The sequence below is a fragment of the Notolepis coatsorum genome (genome assembly GCF_963971535.1).
Source record: "Notolepis coatsorum genome assembly, chromosome: 16".
Lineage (NCBI taxonomy): Eukaryota > Metazoa > Chordata > Actinopteri > Aulopiformes > Paralepididae > Notolepis > Notolepis coatsorum.
The window spans coordinates 70,086,957-70,102,973 of NC_140180.1; the positions used below are offsets into that span (position 1 = coordinate 70,086,957).

A 16,017-nucleotide genomic window follows, 5' to 3' on the forward strand; every position below is an offset into this window, starting at 1 on the left:
ATAAATAACACTTTTAAAACCCTTTGTTTATCTTTAGATCACACATTTAAAAATAACTGTTCATCTCACTTCAATCATTTTTATTGCAAATGCAGAACATGGTATTTTCTCAAGCAGACAGATGTAAACACTGTAATCTGTGTTGCATGTACCTGACAAACTGAACTGTTTGTATTACAGTTAGTAACAGTTTCGATTTTTATTAGAGAGAGAGAGAGAGAGAGAGAGAGAGAGAGAGAGAGAGAGACTATGCTCGGAGCATTTTAGTAACGTTACATTTCCAACAAGATTGCTGCTATTTAAACACTTGATGGAAACGGGGTAACGTTAACCTTATGTCGACTGTAGTATTGTATGACCTCGACATAACGTTTAAACGTTAACGTTACTCCGTTTCCATGCAGTAATTATAAATGGGCAGCTAAGCTAACAGAGCTAACTGCTAGCAGTAGCTAACGTTAGCTGGTAGCTGTAACGTTACAACGAATCAGCTGTTGATATTATGCGCCATCAGTAGACAACGTATCATGTATTAAACTAGAGTTAATGGTTTAATGCTTCAGTCACAGTGACGTTGAAAGAGCAGCTGTCACGAACCTCTTTCATTTCTTTATGGAGATCCGCGCTGGCACTGCTCTAACACCGCTTGTAAATAGCATTGGGGCAGCTTTAGCTTGTCCTTCATTGTTTACTTCAAACCCGAAGTACCTCCAAACAGCACTTCTGCTGTTTTCTTTATCCACAAGCACAAGTTGCGGAGGCTCTGCATTTGCCATCTTCTTCAGCTAAAATGTTTGTTTACAAATACAAACTGAAGACGACTCTGTGAGGGGGAGGGCTGGAGCAGGCGGAGGGGCAAGCGTGCTCTGAACAGCGCGTCAACAACTTGCTGTGGAATACTCGCCAGCTGGTACCGATACTGCAGAAAGTGTCGGTATTTCGGGAAATGAGTATCGAAGCCGTTTTAAATATTCAGTAACGATATGTATCGATACTTCGATATTTTTGACACCAAGTGAACTGGATCACTTTAGTGAGTGACTCAGACTAACCCGACCGAGTCCATGAAATGAACTGGATTTACCACCACTATTATCTACTGGGTCCAATGACGCATCCCGCAAGTCTCTATGAAAGGGACGTAGCTAAAGTATTGGGGGGCGGGGCTAACTCACACCATTGAAAAAGGAACTTTGCTGAGACCAATGATGCCTCCCACAAGTGCCTACGACAAATCGTGCATGAGTTATGAAAGGGAGCGTGGCGGAATGGTGTGTCAGTGTTTGTGTGTGTGTGTCCTTGCCCCATGATCATGCTTTCCACCAAGTTTGGCCATGTTATGTCGATTCACAATTCTAAAAATGGAATTTTTCAGTCTTGTGATACGGTTTCTACTTTATCATGACCTAAATCATTCGCTAGCCAAATCCTGCAGATTGCCAAGATTAGCAAAGCAGGACTCGCACAATAATACAAGCTTTGTGACACTATGGTTAATAGTAATCTAGATTCTAGACTGGGCTAATCCATCAAATTGCCGGATAATCACAATGAATTGATTCTCGGGTACGAGTCCACTGTACAATGTCCTCATGGTGTTTCTGCTGCAGTAAGTCACCATTGTTTGATGAAGCTGATCATGGCTCACTTGCCACATTTGAATAGGCCTGGAAGGTACAGTCGTTTCTCACCCTGTTTCCCATTCATCAAATTCTAGGGCTGTCTTAAATACTTCGAAGCTTCGAAGCTTCGTTCGATGGCACAAGCTTCGAACATTGAAAAAAAAATCGAAGTAAAAAAAAAAAAAAAAACATTTTTATTTTTAATTTTTTTACTTCGGTGTGTGTGTGCATGGGGCCATTTGGTGGGGCCGGGGGACAAATACACTGGAGGAAAGTAACCCAGCTCAGCACTGCCCAAATTATATCATCAATTGCCTGTTTGAAGGATATCATCCTCAAACACATCCTACACCACCTACACACCACCTACACGCCTATTCTCAGTCCTTGCCCCACAATGGTGGAATGAACTACCCACCCCAGTTAGGACAGCCGAATCACGTCCAATCTTTCGCCGTCGACTAAAGACGCACTTCTTCAACCATTATCTGAAATAAAATTTAAAAAATTTAATTAAAAAAATCTAACCCTAACTAACCTTACTGTCATGCACTTGTCCTAATAAACTAACCTACACTGTAACACGCAACACTTTGATGAATATTGTTACTCAGCTGATAGAGTTGTATCCTTCCTGATGACCTGTCGTACAGAACTTGTAAGTCGATTTGGATAAAAGCGTCAGCTAAATGTAAATGTGAATGTAAATGCCTTGTAGAATTCCACACATAAGAAAGAAAGATACTGGGATGAATAAACAAAATAGGAAATAAAATGTAGAAATGCATGCAATACATAAATAAATATGAATCTCCATATATGAAATAGAACATTTAGATAAGGTGCTACTGAGATGTTTTGGTGAGTTCTTTGTTTTTTTGTGGAAGTAGCCCTTCTTAAAAATGCATGAACATTCACTGATAATTGGTCTGTAGTGGAGTCTACAAGGTCTACATTGCCGGACCTTGTAGACTGACATAATTCTGTGCATAGTTTAGTCTACACAGGCCATATTTCAAATAATCAAAATCTTACTTCATTCATCTTAAACATTCTTGATTTGGGGGATTGGTAGTTCCCATGAAATCTGAAGTTGTTCAAACGACAACAGCGATCCACCTTGAATTAAATCACACAGCCGTGTTGGCTGCGTCACAGTCACGAAAGGGGCTACTTAATTCATTAATCCAATCCACTTTATTTATAGAGCACATTTAAAAACAACAAAGTTTACCAAAGTGCTGTACAAGTCCCACAACATAAGATAAAAAAAAAAAAAAATTATATAAAAAAAATATTAATAAATTTTTTTTAATTCGAAGCTTCGAATTAAAATCGAAGCTTGGCCCTGAAGCTTCGATTGCCAAAAAAAATCGAAGGTCAGCCCTATCAAATTCACAACACCTGAATGGTAGAAGATGTCTTCTGCAAAACATTTGATGAGTCACTGAAAGCTGCTCATGAATTATAGAGTTAAGGATGTAGAATCATATGTGGAAGAGTTTTTTGTGATTATTGTGACTCAAAATGCTTGATTTTACTGCATCAATTTTAGATGTTTTCTGTGTTCTATTAGGGAAAATGTTTTAAATTGCGATTGAAAATTAACTTATCAAATTAATATTGTTGCTTGTCACTACAATGTTGCAAGGTAATTATTAATTAAGTGGCCAAACTGGCCATGAGAAGCACAACCAAGAAGAAAATGACAAGCAGCTTGATAATGTTATGTGGAAACGTTACAGGGATTGGTGACATTTTAAAGCTAATCTATAATAAATATGGTGCAGTTTGGTTGAATTTGATTCTTACAGTACAATCACAAAAAAAAATATATATTTGATATTCATTCTGTCAGTTTTGTTGATCAAAAAGAGTTTGTACCCGGAGAACTCCCAAAAGAGTTTGTACCCGGAGAACTCCCAACAGACTGAAATATGATTCTGAACTAACGATTGAGGCCTACACTAGGCCTGGGTGAGGTGACTGTTAAGTCTGTGACTTGTGCTGGCTTTTGTTGGCCTCTCTGACATTAAAGGTGCTTGTTAGGCCCCCATAAAGCATCCCAGTTTCCCATTATAACATTCCTGGTTTTCCATGGACCATAAAACCTCCAGAGCTAGGCAGCTCCTGGCTGCAAGCATGGGAACATGTGCCTCCAGGATGTTTCCTAGGAAGTGGATGTGTGTGTTTGTGTGTCAGACAAAGATTGAACTCTTTCAGGACCTTTTTCTACATATCAAACACGCTGGATGCTGACTAAGGGACTCCTAATCACCTTATCAATTGTGGCTCCTTTTCCATTCACAACTCTCCTATATCAGCCTATGTCTATCAAGCGATAGCTAACCAGGATAGATCAAACATGATGATTGGTATTAATTGGGCAACCTCATGAATTCCTCCTACTTTGATGAAACTTTGTTGACATTAAAGCTACAATGTGTCAGAAAAACATTCTACCGTCAGTGAGTTTCATTGACCAGCAGTGCTGAGCACACATTTCACAGCGAGGCTCACCCTTCTAACTAACTAATCAGAGAAGCTCAAAGGGTATTTGATTGGAATAAGCTTGACATTTATGTGCTGCTTATAAATGGTTATTTAGTCGTTAGTCTACATGGTAATCACTACCGGACTCGTGTGTTGAATGAGGGAAGGGTAGATTCAACCAATAAAGTGCTTATTTCAACAAAATTCCCTTTGAGCTCCTCTGATTGGTTAGAAAGGGGAGTCTCTCTGTGAAACTTTAGAAAGGAATATCTCTGCACTGCTGCTACACTGGTCAATGAAACTCACTCACAGTAGACTAAGGGTCAGTATGCCCATGTTAAGATTTGGAGAAAAATTCAAACCAAATAATCTGTAATCGAGAATCTTACACATTGTAGCTTTAAGCCCAGATCATGTTGTTGAACTGATTATTTATCTGCCACTAGGGATGGGTACCGAATTCGGTACTTTTGAGGTACCGAACCGAAACACGTCGGTACTACCGAGTATCGATTCAAGTGAGATACAGAATTCTTTTCATTTTATTTTTTTTCCATGTCAACGTTCACACGCACAATATATGCTTACTTAGGATTTGACTTGATTCAACAACAAAGCAGTCGGAGCAATGGCAAGCCAAAAACGGTCGAAATTGTAGTTATTTGAAGTTTGGATTTTAATTTTGAAATAAAAAATTTTGAGACTAAAGTACCGAAAAAAGGTACCGTTGGGTACCGGTATCGATTCACAGGTACCGGTACCGTATCGGTTCAAATGTGAAAGGTACCCATCCCAGACTGCCACCCTTTGCTGCTTCTCACCCCTATGATCCATCATACTCCTCCGCCCTTTCATCTGTGACACTCCTGGTTTTCACTAGGCACCTAGGCCTGCATGAGCCTGCATGGACATGTTGACTGCAGCAGATGAGGGATGAGAAAAAAACAATGGATAGAATAGATGTTTTTTTACTCATAAATTGAATTGGTGCGTCTCAGTCTTCATACTTCTGTGAGCCAAACCCATTGACTTCTACTCAGTCAGGCAGTGCCCGTTCAAAACATGCCAGTTCGGAGCATGTGCCCATGTGGAACATGTGAAATGTAACATTCGTTGTTGAAGCGCCACCATCTGGCGAAATGGCACCAAATTCAAGATTGCACTCCCCTGGGTCCTCAGCCATACACCTGTCAAGTGTGAAGTCAATCGTCTTAATTATTCCTGAGATATGCATAAAGTTCACTATTACTGTGCCACCATCTTGCCGAATGGCACCAAACCATGCCATGCAAGGTGCCAACTTGCACGCCTTGCTCAAGGACACATCAACACGCTGCCCAGGAGGAGCAGGAATTGAACCGGGAACCTTCCGACTACCAGACGACCGCTCTACCTCCTGAGCCACTGTCGGCCCTCATAGTAATATGGATGATGTTTTTCGATGGTGTGAATCCACGTTGGCACGTTTTTGTGCTATTGTGAATGGATGGAAACTGTGTCTCTAGTTGTATAAAATGGTAGTTAAACTGTGTGTGTGTTTATTTCTTCTATGTGAATGATCTCTCTCACCCTCTGCCAGTCTGTCTGTCTGTCTGTCTGTCTGTCTGTCTGTCTGTCTGTCTGTCTGTCTGTCTGTCTGTCTGTCTGTCTCTCTCTCTCTCTCTCTCTCTCTCTCTCTCTCTCTCTCTCTCTCTCTCTCACACACACTGCCATTGCCTGTCTCTGTCTGCCTCACACTGCCAATCTATCCGTCTCTCTCACACACTACCATTCTGTTTTCTCTCTCTCTCTCTCTCTCTCTCTCTCTCTCTCTCTCTCTCTCTCTCTCTCTCTCTCTCTCTCTCTCTCTCTCTCTCTCTCTCTCTCTCTCTCTCTCTCTCTCTCTCTCTCTCTCTCTCTCTCTCTCTCTCTCTCTCTCTCTCTCTCTCTCTCTCTCTCTCTCTCTCTCTCTCTCTCTCTCTCTCTCTCTCTCTCTCTCTCTCTCTCTCTCTCTCTCTCTCTCTCTCTCTCTCTCTCTCTCTCTCTCTCTCTCTCTCTCTCACACACACTCGCTGTCATTCTCTCTGTCTCTCTCTTACTCTACCATTCTCTCTCTGAATGGGAGTGAGATCACCGGTCCCCTCTGCTCCGTGACACATCACCATGTTAGCTAGCACAGAAGGGGGGGGGGGGGGTGAAGAGAGAATGTAGGCCAGAGAGGGGGAGTGGTGGTGGGCTGTAGTTTCCCTGTGACTGCCCCCTACTGGACCTTTCCAGGCGGTTGAGGTTCAGATCAGGGCTGAGTGATATGGGAATATAACCAAATAAGGATTTTTCTTTTCTATATTATCAATATATATTGATGTTTGGTGACATGTGCAAAATCATATGTTAGTCCGAATAGCTGATCCAATTGATCCAGTCCATTGCATTGAACTGCAGGGCAATGTACCAGTGTTGAGGTGTGATATCAAGACACAACTCTTCTCAAATGAGATCCCCTCCAAAGATGTCCGATTTCAAATATTGCAAATTTCAATTAATGTGCAACATTATATCACACTATCATAATTTCCTCACAATATGTTCCTATTGACAGATGAAACAGGGGTGACAGTGGCTCAGGAGGTACAATGTGTCAAAGTGTCCTTGAGCAAGACACTTACCTTGAGCAACCCCTAACTGCTCCCGATCAGCAGGTCAGCACCTTGCATGGTTGCCTTCACCGTTGGTGAGTGAATGTGAGGCATAAGTTGTAAAGTGCTTTGCATAAAAGCTCTATATAACGGACACATATATTGCCCAGCATGTCTTTCCATATAGTCTCTCTCCATGCCCCCTCTTTCTCTTTTGAATCTCCATCCATCCATGCATTCTTTCTTTCCCCATGTCCTCCCCCTCTCTAATGTCAGTGTTGTCTCCAGGAGCAGTATCCTGGGCGGTCTCCGTCAGACTTCCTGGCCCCCCAGCAGCAATACATTTCTGTCTCTCAGTCAACCTCGGCTTAGAGATAGGGCTGCAGATAAAGAAGTGTGTACATGTGTGTTTTCCATATGAGCCGTGTGTGTGTGTGTGTGTGTGTGTGTGTGTGTGTGTGTGTGTGTGTGTGTGTGTGTGTGTGTGTGTGTGTGTGTGTGTGTGTGTGTGTGTGTGTGTGTGTGTGTGTGTGTGTGTGTGTGTGTGTGTGTGTGTGTGTGTGTGTGTGTGTGTGTGTGTGTGTGTGTGTGTGTGTGTGTGTGTGTGTGTGTGTGTGTCTTTGTGCGCTTGCACACATTTAGAAAACCTGTCTTCCTCCCTTCCCATGGTCCTGCTTGTGGGAAGAGTTGAGTTTTAAGAGCAAGTGTTGCCTTGGTAACTAATACTGCCATCTGTGTGTGTAATGTGTGGGGAAAAGATATGAATGAATGATATGAATCTCCTTCATCGTCCTGCATTATTTATTTAACAGTCTGCAGGAAGACTACAATGTTACTGGGGTCTGTGATTTGGAACACACGCTTTTCTTTCATTTCCAGGAAGAGATTAGGGGGACTTAGAAATCCACTTAATTCAGCCATGTTGGTCATTTGTAGACAACAGACGGATAACTGATGACTGTTGTTTGTCTTTGGTAACGTGACTACAATAAGGGATGCATCAATGCTGATACTGGCATGGGATATTGTTTCCGATACCAGGCTAAAATAGCGTATTGGTATTAAAATAACGTAACAAGAAACTTGCTAGAAATGAAACCACACTTGATTTGCATTTTTAACACAGAAGCATGTCAAATCTCTCTAATGCAGTAGTTCTCAAACTACGGGTCGCGACCCGCCGGTAGGTGACAGTGGAATTTCTTTTATTTATTTTTTTATGTTCTGGCAACATATTTTGGCTAAATATGCCTAGTTTTATAAATGTGTATTGATAACATACTAGTGCTGTAATTACATTTTCTAATAATATGCATGATCAAGTTCAACAACGTATCACTGCTGGCGGGACAAAACCTAACTCCAAAAACCCAACTTTTCAGCAGATGAAAAAAACGAACACAGATTTGAGGGCGAATAGAGTTACGAGGTTTAGACAGATGATTGGTTTAATGCTTTCCCATTGTGTAGACTTTGTAAAACCACACACATCGAGGATGATCTACTGAGTTGATAAAAGAAAATAAAAAATGGAGTTAAAAAGCAGCGGTATGCTTTTATTTTGATATTCCTTAATTCCACATTGAAATTACGCGATACATTAAGTGTGGGGTCCCCTAAATGAAATGGGGTCACGGTAGGGCTGACCTTCGAAGCTTTTTTTGGCAATCGAAGCTTCGGGGCCGAGCTTCGATTAATTTTTTATTTTATTTTTTTTATCTTATGTTGTGGGACTTGTACAGCACTTTGGTAAACTTTGTTGTTTTTAAATGTGCTCTATAAATAAAGTGGATTGGATTAATTAATTAAGTAGCCCCTTTCGTGACTGTGACGCAGCCAACAAGGTTTCACTCGGCTGTGATTTAATTCAAGGTGGATCGCTGTTGTCGTTTGAACAACTTCAGATTTCATGGGAACTACCAATCCCCCAAATCAAGAATGTTTAAGATGAATGAAGTAAGATTTTGATTATTTGAAATATGGCCTGTGTAGACTAAACTATGCACAGAATTATGTCAGTCTACAAGGTCCGGATTCTACATGGTCCGGCAATGTAGACCTTGTAGACTCCACTACAGACCAATTATCAGTGAATGTTCATGCATTTTTAAGAAGGGCTACTTACACAAAAAAACAAAGAACTCACCAAAACATCTCAGTAGCACCTTATCTAAATGTTCTATTTCATATATGGAGATTCATATTTATTTGGCCCCATACAAAAATCGAAGTAAAAAAAAAAATGTGAAAAAAGAATTATATTATTATTATTATTTTTTTTTTTAACTTCGATTTTTTTTTAATGTTCGAAGCTTGTGCCATCGAACGAAGCTTCGAAGCTTGCGAAGTATTTAAGACAGCCCTAGGTCACAGTATGAAAAAGTTTGAGAACCCCTGCTCTAATGGATATGGATACATTTTTAACACACAAGCATGTCAGATCTCTCTAATCAGGATACATTTTTTACAACATGTCAGATCTCTCTAATGGATACATTTAATAATTTTTGTCCAATTACCCCAAACTGATGGTCTATGTAAAAAAAATTAAAAATAATTTAAAGCAATGGATCATCTGTACTCTGTATCAACCAATACTGAAAGTTACATACTCGGAATCGATATCAGCAGTGAACAAAGTGGTATGGGAGCATCTATATAAGCAGCGGTAGTACAGCTGCCCTTGCCTGAGGGAGAGTACACAAAACTGGTTAATTTGAAATCCTTCAGCTAGGGCTGGGCGTTATGGAAAAAAATCATATTGCGATAACGATATGTTATCTATATCGATAATTATCGAATTGTTATAAGTATAAAAAAATTAAATTATTTTTTATTTTTTATTTTTTAACAACAGTTTATTTTGCAGCAATTCTTTGTCATTGCCGCCATCTTTAGTGTTACATCCCCTCACACTCCAGTTCTCAGGCTGCAGCTGGTTTAAAAGCTAAAGTAAACCGGCTTCTCTGCTGGCTGTGGCTCCAGGGGAGTTGAACAGTTCTGGCTCTGCTCGTTTATTTTCGATCTTTTGGCGCTTTTTTGGTGGACAAACCACCGCACATGTGCACCGTGACTCGTGACTGGAGTCTAGTTCTGCTAGCACACATAGCCTACTGTGTACAGACGGTTTCAAACTGTATTTTTGGACGAGGAGCTCCTGAACAAGTGAGATTAGGGCTGGGCGATATGGAAAAAAATCATATCGCGATAACGATATGATAATTTTATTTTATTTCTCGATATCGATAATTATCGAATTGTTATAAGTATAAAAAAAATTAAAAAAAAACATTTTTATTTATTTATTTTTTTTAAACAACAGATGTATGTTTATTTTGCAGCAATTCTTTGTCATTGCCGCCATCTTTAGTGTTACATCCCCTCACACTCCAGTTCTCAGGCTGCAGCTGGTTTAAAAGCTAAAGTAAACCGGCTTCTCTGCTGGCTGTGGCTCCAGAGGAGTTGAACAGTTCTGGCTCTGCTAGTTTATTTTCGATCTTTTGGCGCTTTTTTGGTGGACAAACCACCGCACATGTGCACTGTGACTCGTGACTGGAGTCTAGTTCTGCTAGCACACATAGCCTACTGTGTACAGACGGTTTCAAAATGTATTTTAAATTAGAAAGCAAACAAAATAAATGGACAAGAGAAAAATAAATCTGAATTTGGTCAGTATTGTCATTTGGACAAGCAAAGCCATTACTTTAAGTTGCAGGCAAGAAAGACAAGTCTGTCCACTGTCTCTGGTTTTAAAACTGCCCTGTTGCAAAAAAAAAAAAAACGATTTTTCGATTTTTTTATTTCGATATTCGATATCGATTATTAAAATATATCGCGATATTTATCGTTATATCGCCCAGCCCTAAGTGAGATTCAATACATGATTATTGCATATTAATTGACATAGAATATATTGACCTACAATGTTGCATCTACATTTACATTTACATTTAGTCATTTAGCTGACGCTTTTATCCAAAGCGACTTACAAGTTCTGTACGACAAGACAGCAAGAAGGGTACAACTCTATCAGCTGAGTAACAATGTTCATCAAGTGTTGCGTGTTACAGTGTAGGTTAGTTTATTAGGACAAGTGCATGACAGTAAGGTTAGTCAGGGTTAGATTTTTTTTTTTTTTTTTTTTTTTTTTTTTAATCATTTCAGATAATGGTTGAAGAAGTGAGTCTTTAGTCGACGGCGAAAGATTGGACGGGATTCGGCTGTCCTAACTGGGATGGGTAGTTCATTCCACCATTGTGGGGCAAGGACTGAGAATAGGCGGCTTCTCTTTGATGACCCTCCGGGAGCTTGGATAGGAGTAGGTCTGAGGCGGCCAGAAGATGCAGAGCGTAGGGGTCTTGAGGGTGTGTAGTTAGAGACCATCTGTGCATCTGAGCTGCATCTGAAGTGGTTCCTTAGGGTCCCAGCTTTCAGTAGCGTATGGCATTTGTATGTGGCACCTACTGCTGATGTTGAGCTTGACCATGGAACCACTTTGAAAAAGACTTATGGCTTAAGTTGTTAATGACCTATTATCAGCTTTTGTTTTGAATAATTTAGTCCTAATACCTTTCCCACTGTCTGACAGCTGTTCATGTTCACAAATAACAATGGACGTCATTCACTAACAAGTTTCCTCGTAAATAACCTTGTAAGAAGTTCGTAAGAGGAAACCTACAATAGTCCTCCTCCGGATACCTTAACGCGTGAACGGTTGCTCGTAAATGGCCAAAATGACCGCAGCTGCGATCCCATGAATGAAGAACGTCACTCATTCTTAAACTGAAAGCGTGCTCTCGCACACCCGAATTTGCATACAGAAACGTCCCGCCAGCTCCTTATAGGGCATGCAAGGACTGTGTGCAAACCGATTCAACAGCTCCTTATAATAGAAGGGAGAGGCTAAGCAGTGTTCGAATTATGAGGGGGCCAATGGGGGCTCAGCCCCCATAGCTATAGTCTGAGCCCCCATAGTCAAGACCCCCTGTGGGGTCTCTCAAAAAATTTATATGATTTTTTTTTTTTTTTTTTTTTTATGTACGAATTATTATTTATGTTACCTAAATAAATTGTTAATAGATCATATTTTTATTTTCAGTTTTTAAAAGAACAGAGTAATTAATGTTGTGGAATAGGCTGCATTTCACCTCCAAGCCGCTATGCGTGACCCATGAGCGTCGCCCCTTGAGTTTAACGCTACTCCAACCTGAAGAAGAAGCAGACAATTTGTCCCTCGGAAATAGAGTAAATGTATGTATGTAACACAACAACTATACATATATAAATAAACAATAAACCTCAAATGTGCAGACAGACGGAACCGAAGAGAGAACGAGTGAAGAGGAAAAACTCAGCTGCAGGGAGTGGGCGTGATGGGTCTTCTGGATTCTGGACTGACATGAGACACTTTAGAGCTGTAGGAAAAAAAACTGAGGAAGTTGTTGTTACTGTTGTTTACTTGATGTAATGTTGCTGCTTATTTGGTAACATGCTGCTGGTATTTTGATCATTGTATAGTTTTTTCATTTTGACAGATTTGTGGGAGAAAGTGTTAAGAAAAACGTAATAATTGCCACTTGAGATGATGCAATCTATAGCTTGATGTAATGGCTTCTGATAATGCAGAGCTCTAATTGCAGATGTTGTTATTACTCTCGTGGTCTGAGGCCCCGTTTAGACGGAAACGCTAGCAGGTGAATCCGCAAAAATATTTTTACGGATGTGCCTTTCGTTTATACGGAAACGGCGTTTTTACGGGGTGAAACCGCAAAAAAGTGAGACTACCTTCCAGGGTGGAATTCCTAGAAACGCAAAAGCTTTGCGCTTTCGTCTAAACTGTCGAACCGTATAAATCTGTTAAAACGATGACGAAAGGGTTGTCACGGCTCTGGTCGCGCGTACTGCTTACGTCACATGTAGCAGGTATGCGCCAGTAGCCGAGACGTAAACAAAGCAAGTATGTCTGACTTATATCAACGGAGATCACCTGAAGGCTACATTGGCAGTACTTTTAACCCTTTCACTGCCACACGACAGAAGGTTAACCCTTTACTATCACACAACCGGTGTTCTGCAAAATCCTACTCCCTGCAGAATTCTACTGCCGAGCGCTCCTCCGGCTGTCGTGTGGCAGTGAAAGGGTTAAATACACAAGAATCTGTCCCGCGGCGTGACTGGACCCACTGTCTGTGAGTGACTCTGCTTTGGTGCAATCACATTCCCCATCCACAGTCTGCGAATCAGAGGCAGAGTAGGGCGGGTCTTCACAGCACGTCATGTGACATATGCGCCAATCGTGTGACAGTGGGGCTCCGTCGTCTCGAGTCGTTACAGCGTCGTCTGCACGCAGAATTCCATCCCAATACGCTCGTCTAAACGTAAAATTAAAAGTGAAACCGCAAGATGACTTTTGCGGTTTCTGTTCACAAAACGCTAGTCTAAACGGGGCCTGAGATAGAAAAGGCATCAACCCCTGGCTGCCTGTGTGACACTTTAAGTCATCATGATGTGGCGGCTGTAGCTCAGGAGGTAGAGCTATAGTCGTCACTACTCACTTTGGATAAAAGAGGTCAGTGGTTTGAATCCCGGCTCTTCCGGTCTGCATGTCAGCGACGTGCTGCAGTAGTTACTTTTCTTCTCGTTGTTCTAAGAAGATGCTGCTACTTCTAATTTATTTTTCATTCAGTTCTCTTGATTACCTGTTCACATTTGTTTATAACATTATTTATTTTGATTTATACAAGTATTTATTTTATGTTCATTTTATTATCAGATGATAATGTTACTTACTGAATCCTGATAAATGCTGCTGTTGTGCCATACAACTATTTATTTTCCATTTGATTATTTTGTTAGTTTTTGATTTATAAATGCAGAGACAAATAAATGTTAATTCAAGTTCATAAATTTGGTCTCATTTTTCAAATTAAATTGTTGTATTTTATAAGGTGCAAATAAGTAAATATGGCATTATATATCAGAGGTGAGTAAGAAAATGAACAAATATTGATTGTTAAGAATGAGACTGAATAATGACATCACACAATAGTCTAATGATTAGACTGTTGTGTGATGTCATTATTACTTAGTATTAGACTAATCCTAATGAGATATTCCTCTAAATATGACTTCGAAAACAGCCACAATTTCAGGAAAAAAATTGTAAAAAAAGAAATAATAATTCAGGTGGCCCCCATAGCTCTCAGATGATAATTCGAACCCTGAGGCTAAGCATTACACTTCGGTTGTGCTGACCCCCGTGAAAATATTCAACAGGTAGTGTGAAAGCAATTTGCGACTGATCTAAATTAAATTAGATTAGATTAAAATGTATTGTCATTATACAGCACAAGTACAATACAACATACGTACGTTAGTGTATCGCTAATAAACTATAGATTTATAATGTATAATATTAAATATATAGCATACATGAAAGGTCACACTCTGGTCAGAAGGAAAGAGAGAGACTCTGGGTCCTCCTGACCTCCCATACTCTCATGTGCTGTGGAGCCTCAGACCAGGCGGTGGAATTAGATTTTGATGAATGGTCAGTCTGTGTATTTGTGTGCAAGAAAGAGGCAGAGGGTGTGAGAGCGAGAGCGAGGGAAAGGCAGGGTGGGAAATTGGCACCAACCAAATGCGGGTACATCTAATCTCTATAGACACACACACACACACGTTGGCAGGTTAGTGACCAGACTGGTCTATTCTAAAATTCTGTTTTGGCTGGTAGAATGGGCAGTGGATGAACATGTTAGCCTCCCGGACCTGCGCACCCTGGGAAAGTGTGTGTGTTTGAATGTTTTCCTCAGGCTGTGGTGTGTTTTACTGCTTTGACCTGGAGCTTTGGGCAGAGGCCAGTGTAGTTGTGTATAGCTCTGTTTTTAAGACTGACACGTGTTCTCTTCATCTCCCCCTCTCTCTCTCTCTCTCTCTCTCTCCCCCCCTCTCATCCAGGAACTCTCAGGGACCCCCTACCGACAATGTAGACATTGATGGTGATGATGATGAAGTGCAGGGTTGGCTGTGAGGGGAGGAAGAGCAGTGTTTGACTCTCTCCTCTACCCCCTCTTGCTCTGCGTGCCCTGAGTGCTATGTCATCGGCCTCAGCCCCGCCCCCCAAGAAGGGAAGAAAGCCGGACAAATCAGAGGCGTCGATGGCCGACCCCATACAGGTGGCCAACGAGGAGCTGAGGAGCAAGTTGATGGACAGCCAGATAGAACTGCAACATGAGAGGAGCAAGGTGAGGAGGAGGAGGAGGAGGAGGAGGAGGAGGATGATGATGATGATGATGGGTGCTGGCGGGGCAGTGTCAGTATCGAGAATGGTTAAAGGGGACATGCATTGCTATTCCTTTCACTATTTGGGCAACTTTACACAATTCCTGTGAGTCTATGGAACACATCTGTAAAGTTTCTTTCCAAAAAATGCATTGTTTTATATTTTTAATCAATTACTCAAAAGCAATATTTTTCGACTTCAAGATTCCAAGCTGTTTGTGCTGGGCTCCGCCCATAAGCGATTTGAGTGACAGTCGCCCACAGTCTGTGACTGGCACAGAGAGAGAGGTAGAAAGATTGAGGGGGATACTAATACATTTCGCCGCGGGGCGCATAATCCCACGGGACAATGCATTGGTAACTTGTTTCAAATGACAATATATACCGCTGTGAATATTATCGCAGGGATCGGAATATGGGCGTGCGCGTGGGAGTCAAAGATATTTTGACAGTGATATCCCAGGGAGAAGCCCCACACCAGCCCCGCACGCACACACATTTACACACTCCTGCGCGCGGTCCCCCTCTCTCTCTCTACCAGGGAGAAGCCCCACACCAGCCCTGCACGCACACACATTTACACACTCCTGCGCGCGGTCCCCCTCTCTCTCTCTCTCTCTCTCTCTCTCTCTCTCTCTCTCTCTCTCTCTCTCTCTCTCTCTCTCTCTCTCTCTCTCTCTCTCTCTCTAACAGGGAGAAGCCCCACGCGCACACACATTTACACACTCCTGCGCGCGGTCCCTCTCTCTCTCTCTAACAGGGAGAAGCCCCACACCAGCCCCGCGCGCACACACATTTACACACTCCTGCGCACGGTCCCTCTCTCTCTCTCTCTCTTCTCTCTCTCTCTCTCTCTCTCTCTCTCTAACAGGGAGAAGCCCCACACCAGCCCCGCGCGCACACACATTTACACACTCCTGCGCGCGGTCCCTCTCTCTCTCTCTAACAGGGAGAAGCCCCACACCAGCCCCGCGCGCACACACATTTACACACTCCTGCGCGCG

At 41.7% G+C, this 16,017-nt stretch overlaps 1 protein-coding gene across 1 annotated transcript in view; it reads left to right on the forward strand.

The window, feature by feature from the left end:
* The window catches only part of jakmip1 (janus kinase and microtubule interacting protein 1), a gene marked incomplete at its 3' end in the record, with an annotated part of 116,121 nt that overhangs the window by 21,557 nt on the left and 78,547 nt on the right, over positions 1-16,017 (forward strand). The window contains exon 2 of the mRNA XM_084332340.1: positions 14,690-14,976. Within this exon, the coding sequence (XP_084188466.1) occupies positions 14,827-14,976 (150 nt within the window). The 5' untranslated portion in view covers positions 14,690-14,826. The remainder of the gene's footprint in view (positions 1-14,689; positions 14,977-16,017) is intronic.